The 20,660-nt window shown below is 50.2% G+C and overlaps 6 protein-coding genes across 6 annotated transcripts; 2 read left to right on the top strand and 4 right to left on the bottom strand.

Annotated features, from left to right (window-relative positions):
* Positions 1–390: 390 nt before the first annotated feature.
* On the bottom strand, positions 391–2,377 carry BDZ83DRAFT_682725 (uncharacterized protein). The gene is made up of 2 exons (XM_060511224.1): positions 2,024–2,377; positions 391–1,972 (listed from the first exon to the last, which is right to left on the bottom strand). The coding sequence occupies exons 1-2, from the start codon at positions 2,156–2,158 to the stop codon at positions 713–715; spliced, it is 1,395 nt and encodes a 464-aa protein (XP_060359187.1). The 5' UTR covers positions 2,159–2,377; the 3' UTR covers positions 391–712.
* Positions 2,378–2,681: 304 nt separating this feature from the next.
* Positions 2,682–4,605, bottom strand: BDZ83DRAFT_710646 (tannase and feruloyl esterase; the record flags this gene model as incomplete). The annotated part of the gene is made up of 3 exons (XM_060511591.1): positions 3,880–4,605; positions 3,067–3,819; positions 2,682–3,029 (listed from the first exon to the last, which is right to left on the bottom strand). Exons 1-3 carry the CDS (start codon positions 4,447–4,449, stop codon positions 2,682–2,684), a joined length of 1,671 nt encoding a protein of 556 aa, XP_060359188.1. The 5' UTR covers positions 4,450–4,605.
* Positions 4,606–6,912: 2,307 nt separating this feature from the next.
* Positions 6,913–9,304, bottom strand: BDZ83DRAFT_639359 (phosphate transporter). The gene is made up of 3 exons (XM_060509420.1): positions 8,980–9,304; positions 7,413–8,867; positions 6,913–7,359 (listed from the first exon to the last, which is right to left on the bottom strand). Exons 1-3 carry the CDS (start codon positions 9,056–9,058, stop codon positions 7,076–7,078), a joined length of 1,818 nt encoding a protein of 605 aa, XP_060359189.1. The 5' UTR covers positions 9,059–9,304; the 3' UTR covers positions 6,913–7,075.
* A 6,312-nt stretch (positions 9,305–15,616) lies between these two features.
* On the top strand, positions 15,617–17,422 carry BDZ83DRAFT_757242 (glucose/galactose transporter; the record flags this gene model as incomplete). The annotated part of the gene is made up of 5 exons (XM_060514868.1): positions 15,617–15,761; positions 15,825–15,912; positions 16,136–16,705; positions 16,760–17,091; positions 17,151–17,422. The coding sequence occupies 5 exons, from the start codon at positions 15,617–15,619 to the stop codon at positions 17,420–17,422; spliced, it is 1,407 nt and encodes a 468-aa protein (XP_060359190.1).
* A 521-nt stretch (positions 17,423–17,943) lies between these two features.
* On the top strand, positions 17,944–18,755 carry BDZ83DRAFT_656766 (uncharacterized protein; the record flags this gene model as incomplete). The annotated part of the gene is made up of 2 exons (XM_060510900.1): positions 17,944–17,989; positions 18,313–18,755. The coding sequence occupies 2 exons, from the start codon at positions 17,944–17,946 to the stop codon at positions 18,753–18,755; spliced, it is 489 nt and encodes a 162-aa protein (XP_060359191.1).
* Positions 18,756–18,975: 220 nt separating this feature from the next.
* On the bottom strand, positions 18,976–20,660 carry BDZ83DRAFT_744840 (helicase superfamily domain-containing protein; the record flags this gene model as incomplete). Its single annotated transcript, XM_060513171.1, has 4 exons — positions 20,416–20,660; positions 20,188–20,265; positions 19,700–20,130; positions 18,976–19,641 (listed from the first exon to the last, which is right to left on the bottom strand). The coding sequence occupies exons 1-4, from the start codon at positions 20,450–20,452 to the stop codon at positions 18,976–18,978; spliced, it is 1,212 nt and encodes a 403-aa protein (XP_060359192.1). The 5' UTR covers positions 20,453–20,660.

The following is a 20,660-nucleotide window of genomic DNA, read 5'->3' on the forward strand; positions in this document are numbered from 1 at the left end:
AAGAAACATAAGATTTTAGTCCAATTCTCACGACAGCATGAGCCCGGGTGACCGACTGCCAGCAACCCAAGGTCGTTCTGCGGTCAAGTTTCTAATTAGTGATCTCACCTAAAAAATGCATGCTTACAGTCAAGGCATCAGGCTTGTCTGCCCTTGGGGCCTTTACCCTTTCGGGAATCAAAAGATCCCGTTTATCCTCATAACTCACGCTGGCGCTCACACCATCTCGAGGCAGTTACCCAATTGAAGATGACGTTCGGCCGGAGCTGAGTTGGGGGCGAAGTGCCAATGTGGCTCAGCCGGACCCCGAAGAATGTTGGACTCTTCGGTGAATTGGAAATATGAGATGATTGGATGGTCACGATAGCGCAAATGTGGGAACAATATGTTGGCAGGGCTGAATTATTGAAGTAAATGATATGATGCCTGGGTCGGATCGATCCGGGCAGCCACTTTCATGCAAGGGAAATCCAAGTTGGCTTGCAAAGTCCGGCGCTTACGCTCCAACTATTGAATTGAGCAGCAAAGCAGGGACTTTCGTCAAGTCACGAAGCGGGGCCTTCAAAGGTCTCCTGCAGCTGAGGAGACTCGACGTTGGACCAACTGCGCGCTAAATCATATCAGGAGGTGTGCCTGGTCACGGGGGTTTTTTGTAAAAGAAGAATCATCCCGCTTCTCAGTAACATTAAGACTGCGAAGACCCACAATGGCTTTACACTGATTCTCCCTTAGTGAGATGATCTCGATCCTTGCCAAGCCTCTCAATTTCTTCTCTTGGCCATCGCAAATGTTGCCGATATTGAGGCCCTAAAATGAGTGCGATGCCGTGAAGAATATGACTTGCCCACCCCTTTATGTACCACATCCATTCAAGTGACTTGAGCAGCACTACAAAGTGTGCCAGGACGAGAAGTGCAAAGGGCGTCTTGTGTTTCAGACAAAGCACGAAAGCATCATCGATGCCATAGATGCAGCCGATAATGACCTCCATCTTGCCGTTGCAATCAAACCTTGGCCTCGCAGTTGTACCAAAAGTGGTCTCGAAGCAAGACGAAACGCGTTGAACCATTTCCAAGTAGATGCAGGTTTCTGGATCGCCAGAGCTTGATATCAAGTCTGCAAGACTACTCAAGGCAGGTTCCCATTGAACTGTTCGTGTCGTGGGACCCCGCTCTGGGAGTGACTTTTCATCATCAGCACCTGGGCGAGGACCTAGGACTCCGGAGTAGATAGCGTCCCATCCCATTGTTGTGACGACGATTCGAACGCCCCTAAGCAACTCGAACCATGCCACTTCTTCTCCGTCTGAGATTATCAAGAGGTGTTCTGGGCTGGGCTTCTTTGCGAATGCATATGCACAAACAAGCGTAGTAGATATGTAAAGTGCTCCAGCATAGTCTTTATTTGATGTTGGCATAATGGCCATCACTTGGCGTAGGCCTATGGCGTAGTGAACATCTGCGAGCTGCTCATATCTAGATGAATCGGTAGAGCCCTCTTTCTCCTTGGATAAGTGCAGTGCAGAGATTGCGAGAAGCAGATGTAGGACGTAATGGTGGGTGAAGGCAAGACGGGGGACCTTCTCACGCCAGAGTCGCGAATTTGAATACGTAAGATCGTCAGATGTCAAGAAGTGGTGCTGCAACTCTAGATCATCTACGGTCCATATCCAAGGAAGATCCGAGGCTACCTGTGTCTGATGCTCCCCGCTCTGGGTGACTACGAGAGCTGTTTCGGTTGACCTGGATCTCAGACTATCGGGTGCTTCGAAGAGATCTTGGGGACTAAGTCTTTTGGAAGCCGTATCCAATTTTTTCCGCGGTCTACCCCTTCTCCGCGAATTTTCATGAGAAACGTTCTCCACGATAACGTCATGAGTTGGGACAAGGTCTGTGAATGAGGCTGAAGCGGTAAAGTCGCAGTTTATGATAGCTTTCGAGCATTGTCCACATTGGGGCTTGACTTCATCACACTGGTGTATGGGTCAGTATAAAATTCAAAGATTCGAGGTCGCATTTCACACCTTTATTCTTCTCCGTTTGCAAGTTTTGCATCCATTACGGGACTTCTTGTGTGATCGCCTCTTTGTGATGTGGCACGTCGTACACGTACAGCCAGGATCTCCGTGTTTTGTACTCTTCGCGTCCGGTTCGCTCATTACTGTTGATGTTTCTCAAATCTAGCTGCCATCCGAGATGGACAAGTGTGAACGACTAGCGGGTATCGAGGCTTCTTGAAGACTTTTCTCTTGAAAGAGTGAGGAAAGGGGGCGTTGAAGTTAGGATGGTGGATAAATCCATGCAGGGCAATGGGGGGTGTCACTAATTAAGGCCCTACGGGGCATTATGAACTCCCCTGTCTAGCACTGCCTCGGTGGACCGTAGCGCCCCCCTCTATCCTTAAGTGGCTTGGCCTCTTGGGGTATTTACCGCTTTAGGAAGCGTTTGCAGTGTTTTTTTTTTTCTTTTTTTTTTTCTTTTTTTGCAGGCGGCTGATTACTCAAGTATATTACTTTGCCTTCGTCCGCTAGAATCTGGAAATCCACGTCTCTATGAGAGTAACATGGAATGTACAGCAAGATAGTTCAGAGTCTGGAAGCTGAAGCCTAAGGTCAATATGTGAAGTCCACCCGCTAAAGTACTCGCATAACTCTTTTTATCCTGACGAGGCCGCTAACTTATTTATGCAGCGCATGACCAACCTACAAGGTCTCCAGCCGCCGTCTTGTTGTATACTGCCTTCTTTGGGAATGGACAAATAATCTGCCTCTCATGGGTATTGTCCGGCTTTGTGATGGTCACTGGAGAGCTTTCAGGGGTTGTCCCGTTCTCGACCCAAGCCCTCAACTGATCAAACAACGCGATGGGCTGGCCGCCACCAGGGCCTCCCCAACAGTGCCCCAGTCCCGGGACGGGGAAATATCTGTAGAAGTCTTGCGCATCGTCTTGATGATTCAGAACTTCCTTGTAATAGTTTAGTGTGTTATTCGGCGGAATAGTCGGATCGGCCTTGGGTGGTATTAGTCCGGACTGTGTATATAATAGTTGATGATCTCCGGAGACTTACTAAGCCATGAAAAGTGATCATCTTGCCTCCAGCATTGCGGAAAGATGAGAGATCTGGGTCATCAGTCCCTAGGTAAGCATCATACTGTTGTCTGAAAGAGTGGTATGCTCTCTCCAACTCCTTGAAAGATATTTTTGTGGTAGTGATCGCGGGGTCTTTGCCGATAAAGTAGGCCAACAACACTGTGACAGCGGCGTTGGGAACTCCAGCACACTTCCCATCTTCTGTACAGCTAGTTTGAGCACCAAACACTAGATCGGTGCCCATTTCCAAACCATACAGGTAGGTTGATTCGCCTTCGGCCGTGAAAGGGCCCGTCCACATCGCATTCGCTACAGCGGCTGCCGTGGAGCTGATGTTGGCCGATTTTCCCGTCAATGGGCAGTAGAACCCTGATCCGACGTAGGCGTGAGGATCAAATATGCACTTGCAGGCGTTTGTGTCGGCGATAAGTCCATCCTTAACTCCATCAAGGTCATCGCAAGCAGACACAGCAAGCGCAGTGAGCTGCTGCAGCTCGCATGGGTGAGGATACTGCTCAGTGACGTCCATATAGACCCTGGGCCACATGGTGTTAATGAGGACCCCGGCCCAGTTGATCGCTGGGGCTGCTGCGATGATTCCGTCGTAGACCGATGGGTACCGCTGGGCAAGTGCCGCACCTTGACGACCTCCTTGGGAACAACCATTCCAGTACGAATATGAAGGCTCCCTGCCGTAGAAGTTTTCAATGAGGTGTTTGGCGATGATTGCCTTGGGTTCCTACGTATCAGCGAAGCCTAAGCCTTGAAACGACTAAAGATGTCCACTTACCTCGTCATACAAGGTCTGCGACCCAAGATCCTGCAATGCGTACAGATTCGAGTTACCTGGACTTATCAGAGCCCACGAGTCGGGCCCCATGGCGTCTCCAAGTCCAGAATCCGTGGTCACAGTGGCATAACCATCTGCGATAGCACCGGCCATAGTCGTATAACTTAGAAGCATTCTCCCAGCGCGCCATCCCCCACCTCCGACAGCTTGTAGTCTCCCGTTCCAACCCTTGGATGGTAGCCAGGTCTCGACATTGACAACGTCACTATGGCCAGGGTGGGTGTAAGACACGGTGATATTGCAGAATGAGGCATTGCGTATTTCGACAGCAGGTTGAGAGAATCTCCACTCTGCAGGTACTAGCCCGCTGAAGTTTGTGACCAATGACGCTTCCAAGGAAATGAGATTTGCTCCTAGCAACGATGGCGCCGAGAATGTCGCGGCAGCGCATGGGTTGGGATCGATGCTTATGCTGGAAGCCCCCACTCTTGAGTGTAAAGCTCCGAGAGGGGCCTGGGAACCGAATCCTCCGGGAGCAAGGGAGAGTAGCTGGGTGATTCCGGCTGGCATTGTTTGAAGTTATTCGAGTTGAGATCCGAATGTGTTGAGACGATCAATTTTGAATCTATTCCTCGAAAATCCTAAATCCTGCAAGGGTACTGCACGAGATCAAGTAGACGATTGATTAAAAGTTGTAATGTTGTTGCACGCAGCAGTTCTGTCGAGACAAAAGTCGGATTCGTCGCTTCGTCACTCGTCAGCTACGGCTGTTTCACAGCTTCCATGCCTCGGCGAAGCTCCCCGCCGAATTCAACTGGTCCCTTGCTGCGAGCGGTCCTAGCGGGGGGCGGGGGGCGGTGCGATGGTGCTGCCAACCGAATTTCGTCTTCTTTTCGTATCAAATACGAAAATCGATGCTTTGAGCATGGGGCCCCATGTGTCCGCGTTTCCGCTTAGGGGCATGAACCGGGGCCAGTCTGTTGAACTTCCGCATGAACGCTCGATGACTTCGTTCCTGTTTGCATGAAGCTCTGCTAGATGCTTTTTGGCTATCAAATAGTCAATGGTTCTAAAAAGCTGAGATGAAGTTGATTGAACTCTTTCACTTCATTGCGGCTCACCAAGTCTGATATCCTACATACTGCAACCTGGTTTATGCTTCACTCGGCAATCTCGGCCGAAATAAAACATTCACTCCTATTTCGGCACAGAGACGCTTTGCGCAGTGACGTTTGCGAGTTGATCGTATGAAGTAGATGTTCTGCCGTATTCCTATTTGAGGTATAACCATGAATGAAATGCGTCAGATTGAGTTTCACGCGGGCAAACTAAGGCTAGTGAGCCACGCTGGCACGCGATGATAGTCATCGAGATGAGCGCATGTACGCCCTCAAACAATCAGTCAGATGAGATAAGACACTTTACTTAAGACTGTAAAGCAGATCTTTCTTTCGTAGCTGTCTAGTCATGCAGACTCAAGTAGGCAACGGTTTCGATGACTGAAGTTATGGGCTACCTTTGCCGCGGCCTACATTCTGTGCTTGATCCACTCAACACAGACGAGGCACTCATCCGCCTCACCACAGGCTATACGCTAATCCATGCGGAAGAATGAATATAATCATTCTGGGAAAGTTATGTTTCAGCTTTCCAAACGTCACATCAGCGTTATGTATGAGGGCGAGGTCTTTGCATGCTTTGTTACTGATGTATTATTGAGAGGTAGAGGTAGTTAAAATATATTGAGATAGCTTGACAACTCGATCTTCCAATGTCATTTCATACCTGAGACTACATATAATCTCTTTCGACTACTATCAACTGCATTCAACTGAAGAAACTTTTCACTGCATCATATTCTGATACCCAACGATACCAGAACTCAAGATTCATGTGGCAAGGCGTTCGCGTATAATACTTCATGAATCATGAATTGAGAGTTGTATGGAAAACATTGAATTAAAAGCTTCATATTAGTGCAGGTGTCAAACAGTAGACTCTACTCGCAACGAGGGCCTTCGTTACGCTCTCGGGCTTTGGTGATAAACCCTCTGGTCGGGTAAGAAAAATATATTCTGTAGTCCTTTCCCAAAATAGCCTCGATCTTTGGTCTTTTGAGATGGATAAATCGCGTCAGATGTTCCCGTTGGCGGTGACTTGGCTTGTTTGACTACATTAAGGAAGATTAAACAGCAAACCGAACACAGTCTTCGGGCTAAGGTACTCATCACGCCACCTTTCTAGTCTGCCAAGGATGAGAGTACAAATGGACGGTCTAGGCATGAGTGAATTAATCACACGAGCTCCGTGTCTCGTCCGTCCTGTCAACCAGGGTTCCAAAATAGAAGCACTCCCGGCAGAGACTGACGTGTCGGTGGTTACAACAACTCTTAGAGAGCGCCAAGCTGAAGCATTACTGTTCACGCGATCAATTGCCGACTTCAGTTACCATGCTACTTCCCTCTTCAGGGCTTGCTCTCACTGTGGGAATGTGTAATCTTGGCATTCTCATGGGCAGTTAAGGTGATAGGCGATGCCACGCTCGCATAGCCACAACAAAAGCTTGGCGCTACCCCACGACATCTTGACAACTTCAATTTCAGCACCCAATCACGAAATGAGAAACTACCCATGTCCTGTCTTCTGTTCCAACGAGCTGACTTTAGGTTTTGCCAAGTTTGTTGGGGATAAATTGAGAACCCGTTCAGTCCGGTATACCTACTCTGCCTTATACCACATCTGCCACACCTTTGTTAATCCCATGCATCGTCCCCGGAGACATCATGATCTACCACAGGGTGATGGCTTACTTCTGCCAAGAAAGCCCCGAAGATGAAGGCAACATCACTAGCTTCCTGTTGTATGTATGAACACATCACATGTCCGGCTTGGCTAGACTTTAAGAGTGGGACGGGCCGCGGAACGGCACCCGCTCCGGCCCTGGTGGGATTCTTTTTCCAAACGCTCTTCACCGACACTACGCTTTCACATATTTCACTCACTTACGTCCAGACTACGCCAAGTCCTTGGCTAGATTGCAAAGAATATAGTTGTCAAAAATGTGCTATTGATGCTACTGACAAGCCACCCGCCTTTATCTGTATGCCGTGCCGAGCCCCCTTTTTATTCATGTACATTATGTGTCTAGTAAAATGGTATCAAGTGAAAGTCCCTGCTGGGTAAAGATTGATTGGGCTTAGAAGTGAGGAGCGTTAAGAAAAAGGCCCATGAGGACCCCGCCAAGCGTGCCGGCGACGGGGATTGTCATGATCCAAGAGAAGACCAAGAGACCAACACGCTGGAAGTTGACAGCCTTCAGAGTACCATTGCACAGACCAACGCCGACCGTGGCACCAGTGATACACATGGAAGTAGAAACAGGTAGAGAGTACTGGGAGAAGACAAGGACAGTAATGGCAGCGCCCATTTCCATGGAAGAACCACGACTGGGGGAGTGGTAGGTGATCTTGTTACCCATGACTGATGTATGTTAGTGCCGTGAATGTATAGATTTTGATCTAAAGGAGACTTACCCTTCATGATGTTGTAACCGTACGTGATGAGACCAAGAGAAATAGTGGCAGAGAGAACAGCAAGCTGCCAGACAGGGACAGGGGCCTTGGCGGCGGCAGCGTCACCGGTACTCCAAGCAGAGTAAATGACAGCCCATGGACCGACAGAGTTGCCGATATCGTTGGCGCCGTGGGCGAAAGAAGCAGTACAAGCGGTGATAATTTGGACGAAAGAGTAGGTGTGCTCAACCTCGTTGGGATATTTCTTAGCGCTGGCATACACGCGCTTCATGCGCTCACCCTCGGGAGTACCGGCGACGCCAGTCTGAGCAGCGTGGATATCGTAGTGAAGACCGTAGAGAGCACCAACAGTGATCATGGCAGGAATGCGCTTGAGGGCGATCTTCATGTTGTGGAACTCGTAGATCTGACCGGCACCCATTGGGTTATCGCGAAGGGTGCGCATGGCCCAGCCGAGAGGACCACGCTTCTTCATCATCTTTGCGTGCAACTTGGCCTCGCCCTCGGCCTGAAGTTGCTTGTAGGTAGGGCCCTGGCCAATCTCAGCAGCAGCCAGGGACCTCTCCTGGGGAACATGGGTCTCCTTCTCGTGGGTCTCCTTGAGGGGCTCATCGCCAGACTCGGAAGACTTCACAGACTCGTGAGAAGGAAGAGTCTGTTCGTGCTCGTCCTCCTGGACGACGGCGTAGTTGGGAACCTTGGCCTTCTCAGCATCGGCGGGGGCGGGGCGCTTGAAGAGAAGAGGGCCGTAGACGAAGTGGTACCACTTGATGGTATAGTCCTTCTTAATGACCTTGGCGTGGACGAAGGGGACGAAGAAGAGAGCGGCGAGCAGGCAAAGGCCACCACCAGTTCCCATAGTGACGGCGGCAATGTACCACGCAGGTTTCTTGCTCAGACCAAGGTTGGGAGAGCCCTTGTAGACGATGGAAAGCGTGCAGATAGTGCCGGCAATGAGGAAGAAGAAAGGCGAAGTCCAAACGGCCCATGGGACGGGGTTCTTGCGAACGTGAACCACGAACTTGATGAGACTGAAGATGATAGCACCGAAGCAGCCCGAGATAGCGGGCGCCATACCCAGGCCAGCGAAAATGGCACCAAGACCCTTTCCGCCGTTCCAGCCCCATTGAACCTTATCGGCGCCAGCAACAGCAACACCGACACCAGCAACTGCAGAGACCAGAGAGTACGTCGAAGAGACGTGGGCAGAGTGTCGCGTGCACCACATAACCCAGGAAGAAGCGGCGGCCAGGGCGCAGGTGAAGGCGAGCATCTGAACACCGGGGTTGCCGTTGAAGACGCTGTTGGGGATAATGCCGTTCTTGATGGTGTCGGCCGTTCGCGCACCAACGGTGATGGCGCCCAACATCTCGAAGATGGTACCGAAGATCATGGCTTGTCTGTAGGTGATTGATCTTGATGACACACTGGTCGCCCAGGCGTTTGCGACATCGTCTGAAAGTTGAGCTGAGTCAGTGTCTGATGTCTCGAAGAGCCAAAGTATATCGGCAGCCGCAGACCGCCTATCTTGTCTGCGTCTTTTCGCCCGATGGAGGACTGTACTTACTAGCACCGTTGTTGTATGCATCAAGCATAGCAAAGAACGTGCCAATGGCAAAGACGTAAGTGTACTGATCGAGCGCCATTGTGACTGACTGCCGCTTGGCTGGTGACTTGGCGAGCAGATTCTGCGGTCTCGATGAAGGAAGGAAAAAGGTGCTTGCTAGAGAAGACGGGACACACAAAACTTTGGGAGATGGGAAAGGCGCGTACGATAAACCTTTTATGTGCTCTCTTGGCAACTTTGACTGACAGAAAGTAACCGGTGTCTACTTTGCAGCAGATGCCAGCTTTGGTTCCGGATGAGCAGTCTGAGTGTTGTTAATACACCCCCCACCCCCCCCCCCCCCAATGCTCCAGTGTCTTTCTCCTCCTCAATTAAGCGTGGCTCAATGTGTAGTCAATGGCCGGCTGAGTTTCTCTTCGTACATGAACACCCCCTCTCACCCACTTCATCGACTCTATCACTCCAGGATTGACGATGGGACCTCGATGGCAGGCCGAACGGGATGCATCAAGGATGGTGTTTACGGCTAGCGTGCCAAGATGTCGGTATCCCTAGCATGCTAGCAGCTTAGTCTGCGAGACTCTGGGCCCACCCAGCAAGCTTTATTTGGGCGTGGAATCTCATCTGGGGAGGATCTGGAGTTGACGAATCATGCGGCTTCAACCCTCCACGTGTGGCATCTGTTTGCTACAGTCGTTTGACTTGGTCGTTGACCCCCCCTGCTTGTCGAACTTGGCAAACAACATATTAAGACCATGCCAAGCCCTTTAGACCCTTCTTGTTCGTCTCGTCAGTTGCTACGCCGTCTTTTTGCGCACAACTTCTCGTCTGTCTTGCGTTCTTGAGGGGCCTTTTGGTCTGAGGCGATGTTGCCAATGGACGATAACCCCACGCACGCCTCCTTCGACCGTCGCCCAACCTACCGATAAGGGTTTGCCTCTCCGGTCTGCCAACATGGACACCGACGTCCTCCTTCTCCACAGACACCGGGAAGAGTCAGACGTCTCTGGAATCCCCGTGAACGAGGGGTTTTCGCTTCCCGTCTTCCGCTCGAACTCTCTCAGCCACCGGCAAGCCCAATCCCCACCACATCAACACTGGCCCGATGTCTCGACCACCAGGAATGCGCGTCGCCAGCACGTTGCGAAAAGTCTGTTGCGGAACCTTTTCCCAGCAGCTCTTGGCGCTCGGTCCCCATTGCGGTATAGCCCCGTAATGTCAACACCAACTTTCCGACGAGAGTCAGGCCAGCCGGCGAATTACGAGCCAATATTTACTGACGCCGCACATATTCTTGCATTCTAGCTGAAGACTACTACAGCTACCCATCGAGGCCAGAAGACTCGGGTGCTTCGCGGGTTTGACAAATCCCCCTGACTGTGAGCTAATTCACGAATTCCTCCAGTCCAGTCGGTCTCCCGATTGAGGTTGGTCGCCCGGTTTGCTGTGGGCCGAACAAGATCGAAGAAACTCTAGCCCGTCGCGGCAAGCCGGAGAGCCCTGGTTGAGCCGTTCTTCTGGGAACGACTCGGGTTTTCTTTGGGCTCTTGCGGTGCTCGGCGATGTCGCACGTGTCAGCCCATGGTGCACGACTTCAGCGAGCTCAGCCCGTGCCCAAGACACGTTTTCGGTTAATTCCGAGGATTCCACCGCATGGCCCGCCATGAAGCTATCTTCACCACCGAAATTTGGATTGAAGTTATAGAGGTTCACAACATGTTCATCGCCAAGTCGGGTATCCGATGCCAGGACGCGTCCAAGACTTACTCAACCTGTCGATCGGTATTGAAGGAACATCTTTCACGGTAGTGGTGAAAGGTTGGCAAAGCTTGCTACAGAACCAAGCCTTCTGCCTTCCTGATGACAAGAATCTCGGCGCTCCAGTCCAGCGCCCGATGCGCCGCAAGTGCTGCACGTCACAACATTGGCATAAATGTTTGCGAGCCTGACGGATCTTCAGCTGTTGTGAGACAGTCCGAAGTCACGCTCAACCTTTAGTAACCCGATAATACGGATTCGATGGCTTGTAACCCTGCAGTTAAAACAACTTGTGATCCGGCTCTTCAAGGTCCACCCGCTCCCGCGCCGCTTGTATTGGCCCCCACTTCGGCTGAGCCGCCCACCACTTCACCGTCCCCGAGCCCACGTGCTTGATCCGTAGGTCAGGACTGACCGACCTCACACTACACCACATAACAGGCCAAGCCGGCCTTCATCGGCTGGGCGATGCTGGGCGATGGTTTCTCGGGGGAGGCGACCTGATCCTTTTGATTTCTCCAATCAGGTATCTGTCACAACGACATGCCATTGCCATTGTTGCATGAGTGCATTTGCGCATGACCCCTGATTCTGTCCGCTATTGGGTTCGGTTCTGTAATGAACGTCGCTTGTGCTTCAATCTAGAAGGTCTTTAGAGCATCTGCATATACGGTCGGGGTGGCCGTCAACCTAGGTCTTTGTGATCGGCAGCCTCAGCGAAGCTGTCTAGCATTCTCCTTCTATTAGTGACGCCAAGGTGGCACTTCGTAACGCTACGATGAGCATGGAAAGATTTCAATCGTGAAGTCGCGCCTTCATTGATGGCTATAAATACAATCGAAGTTTACTTTAAACAACATTTTGTCCGTCTGGTTGCCCCCAATCGATGATCGCCGGCTGCTTGGTCCAATTTGAACGTGGCAGACTCAGTTTGCAATGAAAATTAGCAGAAAGCAATACTTTTGTTCATAGAGGGTTGAAATGGTGGTCTTTGACTTCCTTCTAGGCCCATTCCGTTCTTCATAGGTCCTTCACATGGCTCTAGCTGGGGACCACTGCGTCGAACCCAATCCTGAAGAAAGCTAGGGGTAAATGCAAGGGATGGCATGGAATACAAGACTATGGTAAACTCTGATAGCATGCAGCATAGTGCTGCATCGAGCTAGCATGTCTTCCCCGCTGTGCATGAACCGGCATCTCGTCTCGGCCGGAATCAGGGGTCTGCCGGCCCGAGTGGGCCATGGCCGGAATTTGACCGCGTAGCAGGTACCGGGAGACGGCGCGGCGAATGCCTGACCTCTCCGGTTGTAGTAGGCCTTGCTTCATTGATTTGCATGGACAAATCATTGTAATGGCCTGCAGGATACTGCATCACGCGATATGTGAAATGCATCGTCTGGACCTCTGTCGGTGAAACCAGATTTGACTGCGTCTCCCTGGGCCTTGACTCGGGTGGATGAGAGCATTTTTCACTGTCCCAAGAGAATTCATTTCGGAAAAGGTTTAGCGAGAATACCATGATTATTCTCCGCCACCTCCTGACATGTAGCTAGAGCCGTTCATAAGTAGTTTCAAAAAGAAGAATCCTGAATCTCAAGTTGCGTTCGATGGTAAATATGCTCGATGATGCTAGTTCGGGGAATAATTACAGTTTGAGTTTCCTTGACCAGCCGCAACCTATAGTTAAAACGAAGGCAAGGCGGAGTTCAATAAATAAAAACTAATAGATGAATCAAATTATGTGGACTATGGTAGCTTGATTTACGTGGTAATACGAGGTAAACTTTTGTCGAGTCCTGGTTTGGATATACTAATTGCAGAGTATGTTGGCTGGCTCAACTTCTAGTACCTAGGTCGGTAGACTAGACGGTGCAAAGATGCTGTAATTGTGTCGATCGGTGGTGCACTGAACTGACACACGGTCAGGACGTTTGATTTCCCAACAGCGGCATGTGTGAAACCTCTGATGTAGTCATTTTGCTACATAGACATCAGTATAATTGAGGCGCACCACGGCGATTCCCTCCTGCTGTCATACAGAGGTTCAGAGATAGATGTAGCAGCTTGGCTAAATATGAGCGAGCCTAAAGACCATATGAAGAAGAGATTTGAGCAAGGAATTCAGGATTTGAACGATATCACGACCTGTCATGTTGATCTGAATACCTTGCTAAGGGGAAATGTTGACGATGCCGATTATCGATGCCGTCCAAGTAGTAGGGCTATTTTTCTTCAAGCACACCAGTGAAGATCTAAAAGGAGAAAAAGTACTGTGATTTCGAGACCCTTTTCAAAGAGCAACTGGTGCACTTTCTCTGAGGCAACTTCAGTGAAGACGGTTCAAAAGGCCCCTCTTCCTCGGGAAAAGGTTTGCAACAGTTAAGGTAAATCCCAGAGGAAAATGTATATTTTAGATTCATTCTTTTGGGTTCATAGCTTTTTGTACGTTAAACGTAGTAAGACTAAAGAATATAATCAAATTAGTGGACAGGGTTTCCGGACCAAGCGTCTGTGAGACACTAGAGGCCATGGAATCCTCTCTCTAGTCACTTCGTGACAGCATCATGGGACAAATGTGAGAAAGGGTATGCGGCCACACGATACTACTCGCCTAAGCGCCGTTAGTCTACAACTTCGATAGACTGTTTTTCTCTTGTAGGTATCCGTATATTCTTCTCGTAGCAGTAGTCTCGAACTGGCCGAGTTGACGGTTCTGGAAGCCCACGTATACTCACCCAGACTGTTTTCGGCTGAACTCATGGATGTAGCAGATGATAGCCCGATATTTACCACGGAGGACTTTCGGCTTTATTCCGGGGGCTAATGAACCGTGAAGACATTTTATATACCATTTGAAAGTATGTGTCTCGAGGCTTTCAAGCAAATGATTCCTACCTTGGCGTTGACATCTGATAAATGGTTAATACCTTGCGGTAATAACCCGAGGTTGTCTTGTTGGCTGTGAGCAAGGGACGCCAGCTGGTCGCGGTCGGTCCCAGCTGCGAGCTTCCATCATTTTCACGTGACCATGTCGCAAAAGTCTTCCAAGTCCCGAAAAATTCGATGTTGTTGCGAGGCATGTGAACCGATTGGCAGCACGACTTTCGGCAATTGAAGTCGGCTTTGGCTTACTTCAGGTCACTTGGTTGTCCAAGCTCCATAAGCTTGGCATTGAAGACATCTAGATTCATGAAGTATCCTGTTCGACATCGGTCCGTCGGCGTAGCGCTCTCGCAAACCCACTGTAAAGCACTTCATCGAGTTCCTCTCATCTTGTCGTCTTTGGTAGGCATGAGTTTGTTCCAGCCATCGGGAATGAAGCTATGAACATTGACTATCTCCGGGAAGTTTAGCACCGAGCTTGACGCTCTAATGGCGGGCTGGTGCGTTATTGGACTTTGTAAAGCCATTTGCGTAGTTACAGTCTTAACCTGACCTCTGAAGATTTTCCTGGAGCACAGACGACTCCAGAGCCCGGTACGAGGTATTCGGCTACGGCACCAAAGACGCCATCCCGCGATCGTGGTTGGAGGGCTGGAAGGTCTAACTTGGCCTAGGTAAGGGAGCTCGATATGGCTAAACCAAATGCCGCTGAGCCGCCTTGAAATTTCCGTACATCTTTTTGACGCGTATAATCTTAGCAGAGGATTTCCAGTTGTTGGGAACCGAATTTCCAACTCTCGGATTGTGTCGCAGATGTGAATGGACCTCTATTCCCGAGCCTCCGGGACTGACGGTGGATCTTGACTGCTGGCAGACATTCCCCGTCTGCCCCCCACGGCTTGAGTAGAAGTAGCCAACACTGAATGTTGTTGGGAAATCATGTCTAGTGACTCCCCTCCACGTGAAACCTGTTCAGCCAGTACAGCGCACGATGATCACGAGAACAAACAGTGTAACAGATGTCGAGGCCCAAACTGCAGAGGTGATGTCACATAACCCCCCTCCCCCCGGCCCTGACAGAGCACAAACCGGCCTTCTAGCCAGTCCACCGAGCCAATGATCATCAGCTCACTCCGCAATCTGAGCGTCTTCCTTCGGTCCATCTTTATATCGAGCCCCGGACCACTTACCCCAGACTCGATGAACTGCCGTCCATTTCCATATCCAATCACCACCACGAAGCTGGACTCACCAGACTTCCCGCCTCACTTACCCTCATCTGACAGCCATCCTCCAAGCTGTTAGTTCGGGGGAATTGAAGCCATATCGAGCAAGTGATGGACATGCCAAGGCTGGGTCGCGAACTCTCCGTGTGTCCGTACATCCTCTCTATTCTCTCCAGAGATCCACCACGTCTTCTTCAACTGGCTGCTCCAACCTTCACCCCGCACCTCGACCGGGCATGGATGGGGCCATCTTGGCTTCCCCCGGCGACTTAGAGCACGCGGTGACCGTCCCCGCAATCCTCTCCAAACACCCGTTACCCCAGGTAAGTCCAAAAGACCGTTGCTCCACCCGAACTCTTTGTTCACAGCAAAGAATTGAGTACCGGTACCTGTGGTGCTGTGTTTCTGGTCTCTTGATCGGGGACTGCCAGCCATGTAACCATGGAGAAGCCAAGAAGCAGCCAAGGATGCTCATGTCCCTCTCGCTTTCGTGCAGAGGAAGATCAGGCTCGAAACGACCGAAAGTGCGGCCGGCTTGAGCTCTTATAAGCTTTCGTCTGACCCGGGTCTCCTCGTTCCAGAAGAATTCTATTTGTTCTCGGACGCGTCTCACCACATTGCCAGCTGCAGCCCATTGGTTCAACGGCTACTGCCACGTCCGCCTCGTCACTGAGGCTTCGACCTTGCAACGGTCGCAATCATTCCAACATCTCCTCATTGCTACCACCAGACCAAACACAGCGTTTGATCATTCTCGTCAAACCTGCACGATGGGTATCAAGGAGTTATTCCATAAACGGTCTTTGCGCCAGAAGGACAATGTCCGCACGAACGCTGCCGAGTTGACGCTAAAGGAATCTCTATTCCCCATTGTTCTTGTCACTATCCTATTTTTTCTCTGGGGGTTCTCTTACGGTATGTCGCAGCAACACAACAAATTGATGAGCGGATACATATATGCTGACGTATCATCATCAGGCCTCCTCGATACCCTGAACAAGCACTTTCAGGATACACTTCATATCACCCGGGCTAGGTCCTCTGGCTTGCAAGCTGCTTACTTTGGGTATGTTCATCGTCATAATCCCCTATCACCCGGGCACAATCGACGAAAGCGATAATCGCCGACATGCCTCGTGTCGGCGTCTACATTGGCGTCTACTGTCTTGCGTCTATACAGCATCTAGCGAAGCGACACACAGTACACCACTATTGTCACCAGACCCCTAATACTACACGTTTCAAGATGGCTGCAATCATAGAAACAGACACTGACTCTTGCCTGACAGAGCCTATCTCATTGCCAGCCTGGGGCACGCGGCGTGGATCTTGAGACACTGGGGCTACAAAGCCACCTTTGTCTTTGGACTCTTCCTATACGGTCTAGGAGCCCTCATTGCGATCCCATGCATCATCGCCAAGAGCTTCGGTGGCTTCTGTGCCGCCATCTTCATCATCGGTAATGGTCTTGGCTCCCTTGAAACAGCCGCCAATCCGTACATCACCGTCTGCGGTCCTCCTAAGTACAGCGAGATTCGAATCAACATTTCTCAAGCCTTCAATGGTATCGGTACCGTCGTGGCTCCCGTCATGGGCTCATATGTTTTCTTCGCTTTTGACGACAAACGTGCTCTAGAGAATGTCCAATGGGTCTATCTCGCCATCGCCGTCTTCGTCTGGGGATTGGCGATCGTCTTCTGGCTGGCTCGAATCCCCGAGATCACCGATGCCGATATGGCCTTCCAGGCTTCCGAGACGCACGCCAACGTCGACGACAAGCCTTTCAGGAAGCAGTACCGTCTCTTCCACGCTTCTTTCGCCCAATTCTGCTACACTGGTGCCCAGGTAGCCATTGCGGGGTTTGTTGATATTTGTCTAGAGTCTGTAGAGTTAAAAGCTAACGGTAGTCCCAGATTCTTCATCAACTACGTGACAGAGCGCCGTGAAAACACTGACAACGCGCTTGGCTCCAAACTTCTTGCTGGTGCCCAAGCCGCCTTCGCGATAGGCCGTTTCGCCGGAGTTGGTATTATGCATTACATCAAGCCCCGTTTGGTATTCTTGGCGTTCCTATCATCCTGTATCATCTTCATTGCTCCTTCCATCACGCAGAAGGGTGATATCGGCATGGCCATGCTCTACATTGTCCTTTTCTTCGAGTCTATTTGCTTCCCGACAATTGTGGCTCTCGGCATGAGAGGCCTGGGCAGGCATTCTAAGCGTGGCAGTGGCTTCATTGTTGCAGGTAAGTGTTCCGTCTCACAGTCGACACCATTGGTTTGGTATCTAATGCATACAACCCAGGTGTATCCGGTGGTGCAGTCGTACCTCCGTTACTTGGCGTCGTTGCCGATCACAAGGGCATGGGCATTGCTATGGTCATCCCTCTCATCTTTTTTGTCCTGGCATGGACATATGCGTTGGCCGTCAATTTTGTCCCGAGATACCGGAATATCGCTGATGCTTTCAGTGAAACTGAGGTTGGCATTCGGCCTGTGGAGGGAGAGGAGGAAAAGGGAGGCATCGAGTCGGTCGAAGACAAGCATGGCAAGAACGCCGTCCCCACTGTGGCGTGAGATGTTGCAATTGAGAAATTCGTGAGGCATGACTTCGTATAGAAGATTGAGAATCGCATATTCAAACTTTCATGCATGAGATACCATATAGCTGCTTGGCAGGCAGAGCTTGTACAAGGAGTATATTGCACCTTTAAAGAATTTACACAATCATTCCATTGCCAAGCATCTTAGTTCTAGGTGGACTGTTCAGCTTAACCTAGGTATAACCGTAATAAAATAAGATCACAAAGCAAAGATCTAAGTAGAAGACCTATAGAGTAAAATATTTATATTTTATAGCTTTTATCATAAGTACGCAGATAGCGTTTCTGCCTGATTATAAAGTTTTAGCGCCGTTATTGTCCGCTGCGCGGCGCGGTTTAGTAATAGCGTTACTTCTTAGGTAGATTAAAAGTAGTATTATAGCTATAATCGCCGGGTGTAGTCGGCTAGGCGTTTAGCGAATCGGTGCGGAACCAGATTTAACGATGCTAATAACGAGACGATGACCGGGTCGACCAAGTAAGGCCACACCGGCCATGCGCGCCGCCCTCCTGGCATTATGGACATTCGGCCGGATAGAGAGTAAAACGAGATACAGGGGTATTTCAAGGAAAAGTAAGACGTAACCGTATCAAAGACGGCAGTCGGCCGTACTCTAGAGTATATGAATATAACGACAAAGATGTCTCGCCGCATCGCGCTCTAATAGAACCCCGATCTTCGTGATTACTATTTAGAACGCATTTCTTGGTATAAATCTTGGCAAATTATATTTATCGATGAATCGGGCTGCCTAAAATGATGGTTCAGGAAGAGACGGCATAGAAATAGAGAGTTTATCAGACGGGAGTTCAAAATACACTTGGAGTGGTGCGTTGATGATGTTAAAAGCGATGCAAATTTAGCAGATGCTCAGGGAGTCAAGAAGGACTGGGTGAGTGATAACCTTCAGGAAGGCTATGGCGATAGACAGCCGAGTCGCGCTAGTATCTCGACTGATGTCAAGTGTGTCCCACACGACCTCAAATCCCCTGTTTGCTTCGTCGACGAGATCCCTACCAATCAGCTGCTGAATCTCGCGATCCTCACCGTCCAGGATCTCGAAAGCGCCGACCGTACTGTGATGCCCAACCCACTCTTCCCCAATCTCCCCATTCCCCTTGTTCTTGTGTTGCTCAACTCTAGCCGTTGGGCTCAAGTCAAGGCAGTCGGCCGGCACCACGCCAGTGACATTGGTGTTCTCTTTTGTGTTTGTCTCCGTTCGCAACACACACAGCATTGGGTCTGGAGAACAACGCGAACTTTGCCAGGGCCCGAGGAAGCGCAAGACAACACACGCACGACTTGATGTATATTCCACATCAGCTGGAAGAAAGGCACGTACTATACTTCCATTAGAATTATAAGCATGACTGCATAGCCTCGCAGTCTCTCTTCAATAGCTCAGTACTTTCCCTAATCTTTACAGCACATAAAGATATGAAGCCACAGTTGATATTATGATATGTATTCCTACTGATCTTGTCGCTGCTCCTTCTATCCGACATGGTTTTTCTTTACCTCACAATTCAAGCCTCTGGCGCTAAGAGATGCGGCTTGACATCATCGGTAGTTATCTCTTCAATATCAGTAGTGTAAAAATGCTCGATCTTTCTTATCAGGTGGTCATCATTGGGGGTGACAAAGTTGATGGCGATGCCTTTCCGTCCGAGATATCCGCCACGACCGACGCGATATATATAGTTTTCATGGTTGGCAGGAAGCTCGTAGTTGATGACCAGGGGAATTTGCTGGACGTCTATGCCACGAGCAAGCAGCTCAGTGGCAATTAAGAAATGAGTAGAGCTAGAACGAAATTTCTCCATAATCGTAGCACGTTGAATGGCAGTCATATCCCCGTGTATAGCGGAGAAGGGAAGATTGCGGGACTTTAGCTTGTCCGTCAGCCATTCGACCTTTCGGCGGGTGTTGCAGAAGATGATTGTCGAAGTAGTGATACTATTGCACAGATCGAAAAGAGTGTTGAGCTTCCACTCCTCCTCGACCATGATGTAGAACTGCTTAATACCCTCGGGGGTAAGCTGATCTTTCTTGACCAGGATGTGAATAGGGTCATGCATGAACTTGGTGGTGACCTCAAGAACGTCCTGGGGCATAGTGGCAGATAGAAGGATTACCTGGGTCGACTGAGGTAGGAGCTGGAAAATATTATAGATTTGCTCAGTGAAACCGCGCTAAAAGTCAGATATTAGCGACTGAGAGACGTCAAGTGATATTTAAACGGAAACTTACAGAAAGCATCTCGTCGGCCTCATCGAGAATGAACATCTTCATGGCATTAGTCTTGAGGAAGCGACGCTGGATCATATCGTGAATGCGGCCAGGCGTTCCGACAACGACCTGAGGGCCATCCTGCATCTGCAAGGCCTTTATGTCATTGTGTACACTATTTCCACCAAAGCAGGCATAGCACTCCACGTTCATAAAGTCGCCAATAGCGACAATGACCTTTTGAATTTGCTGAGCAAGCTCGCGAGTCGGGGCCAAGATGAGCGCCTGGCATTGCTTGACCGTGGGGTCGATCTTTTGGAGAACCGAAATGGAGAAAGTAGCCGTCTTGCCAGTACCAGACTGAGCCTGGGCAATAATGTCGTAGCCCTTGATGATGGGCATGATGGCACGCTGCTGAATAGTCGAGGGACGCTCGAAGCCATAAGCATACACTGGCCAGATATCTGTAAGGAGCGCAGATCAACTGTGTGGCCGCGCCGCAAGCTTACCACCACGGAGCAGCTCAGACGCGAGGCTCATGTCATCGAAGGACTCGACCGTCTCGTCATAGCTGGACTCGATTTGACCTGTTTCACAGCGTGTTAGCCTAAGACCTTGTCCATGCTGAATAAAGTGCAAAGTTTTGCAGGCCAGAGCAAGCAAAAACTGCAACGTCTGTACACGAGCGAAGCAAACCACCGTGCCCGCCACAAGACAGGGATTTCGGAGAAACTCACTCTCAGCGGCGTGTTCGAGTCCCTTGTCAGTAGCCATGGTTGCGGTAAAGAATAGTCTAGATCAAGCACAGCTCGATCTAGAGGATAAAAGTCGTTGGGAGGTGGGGCGACTCAAGAAAGGTTCGCAGAGTCCTCGATCAAGAGGGCTCCGAGTGTCACGAAGAGTAACTTGTAAGTCGAATAGATGCGTGCGCTCTAGGAAAAAGGGTTCAGAGTTGTTTATTGGGTTTGTTATCCCATCTGTC

This window comes from Colletotrichum acutatum (genome assembly GCF_030867785.1).
Source record: "Colletotrichum acutatum strain CBS 112980 chromosome Unknown BDZ83scaffold_156, whole genome shotgun sequence".
In the NCBI taxonomy this organism is placed as follows: domain Eukaryota; kingdom Fungi; phylum Ascomycota; class Sordariomycetes; order Glomerellales; family Glomerellaceae; genus Colletotrichum; species Colletotrichum acutatum.

What these genes read in the sequence shown, in the direction of transcription:
- BDZ83DRAFT_682725 (XM_060511224.1), bottom strand. Translation starts at nt 2,158, where the DNA reads ATGAGCGAACCGGACGCGAAGAGTACAAAACACGGAGATCCTGGCTGT. An exon ending in GCAAACGGAGAAGAATAAAG is followed by an intron (nt 1,973 to 2,023) that starts GTGTGAAATGCG and finishes CCCATACACCAG; the next exon opens with TGTGATGAAGTCAAGCCCCA.
- BDZ83DRAFT_639359 (XM_060509420.1), bottom strand. Translation starts at nt 9,058, where the DNA reads ATGGCGCTCGATCAGTACACTTACGTCTTTGCCATTGGCACGTTCTTT. An exon ending in TGCATACAACAACGGTGCTA is followed by an intron (nt 8,868 to 8,979) that starts GTAAGTACAGTC and finishes CTCAACTTTCAG; the next exon opens with ACGATGTCGCAAACGCCTGG. An exon ending in CGGTTACAACATCATGAAGG is followed by an intron (nt 7,360 to 7,412) that starts GTAAGTCTCCTT and finishes AACATACATCAG; the next exon opens with TCATGGGTAACAAGATCACC.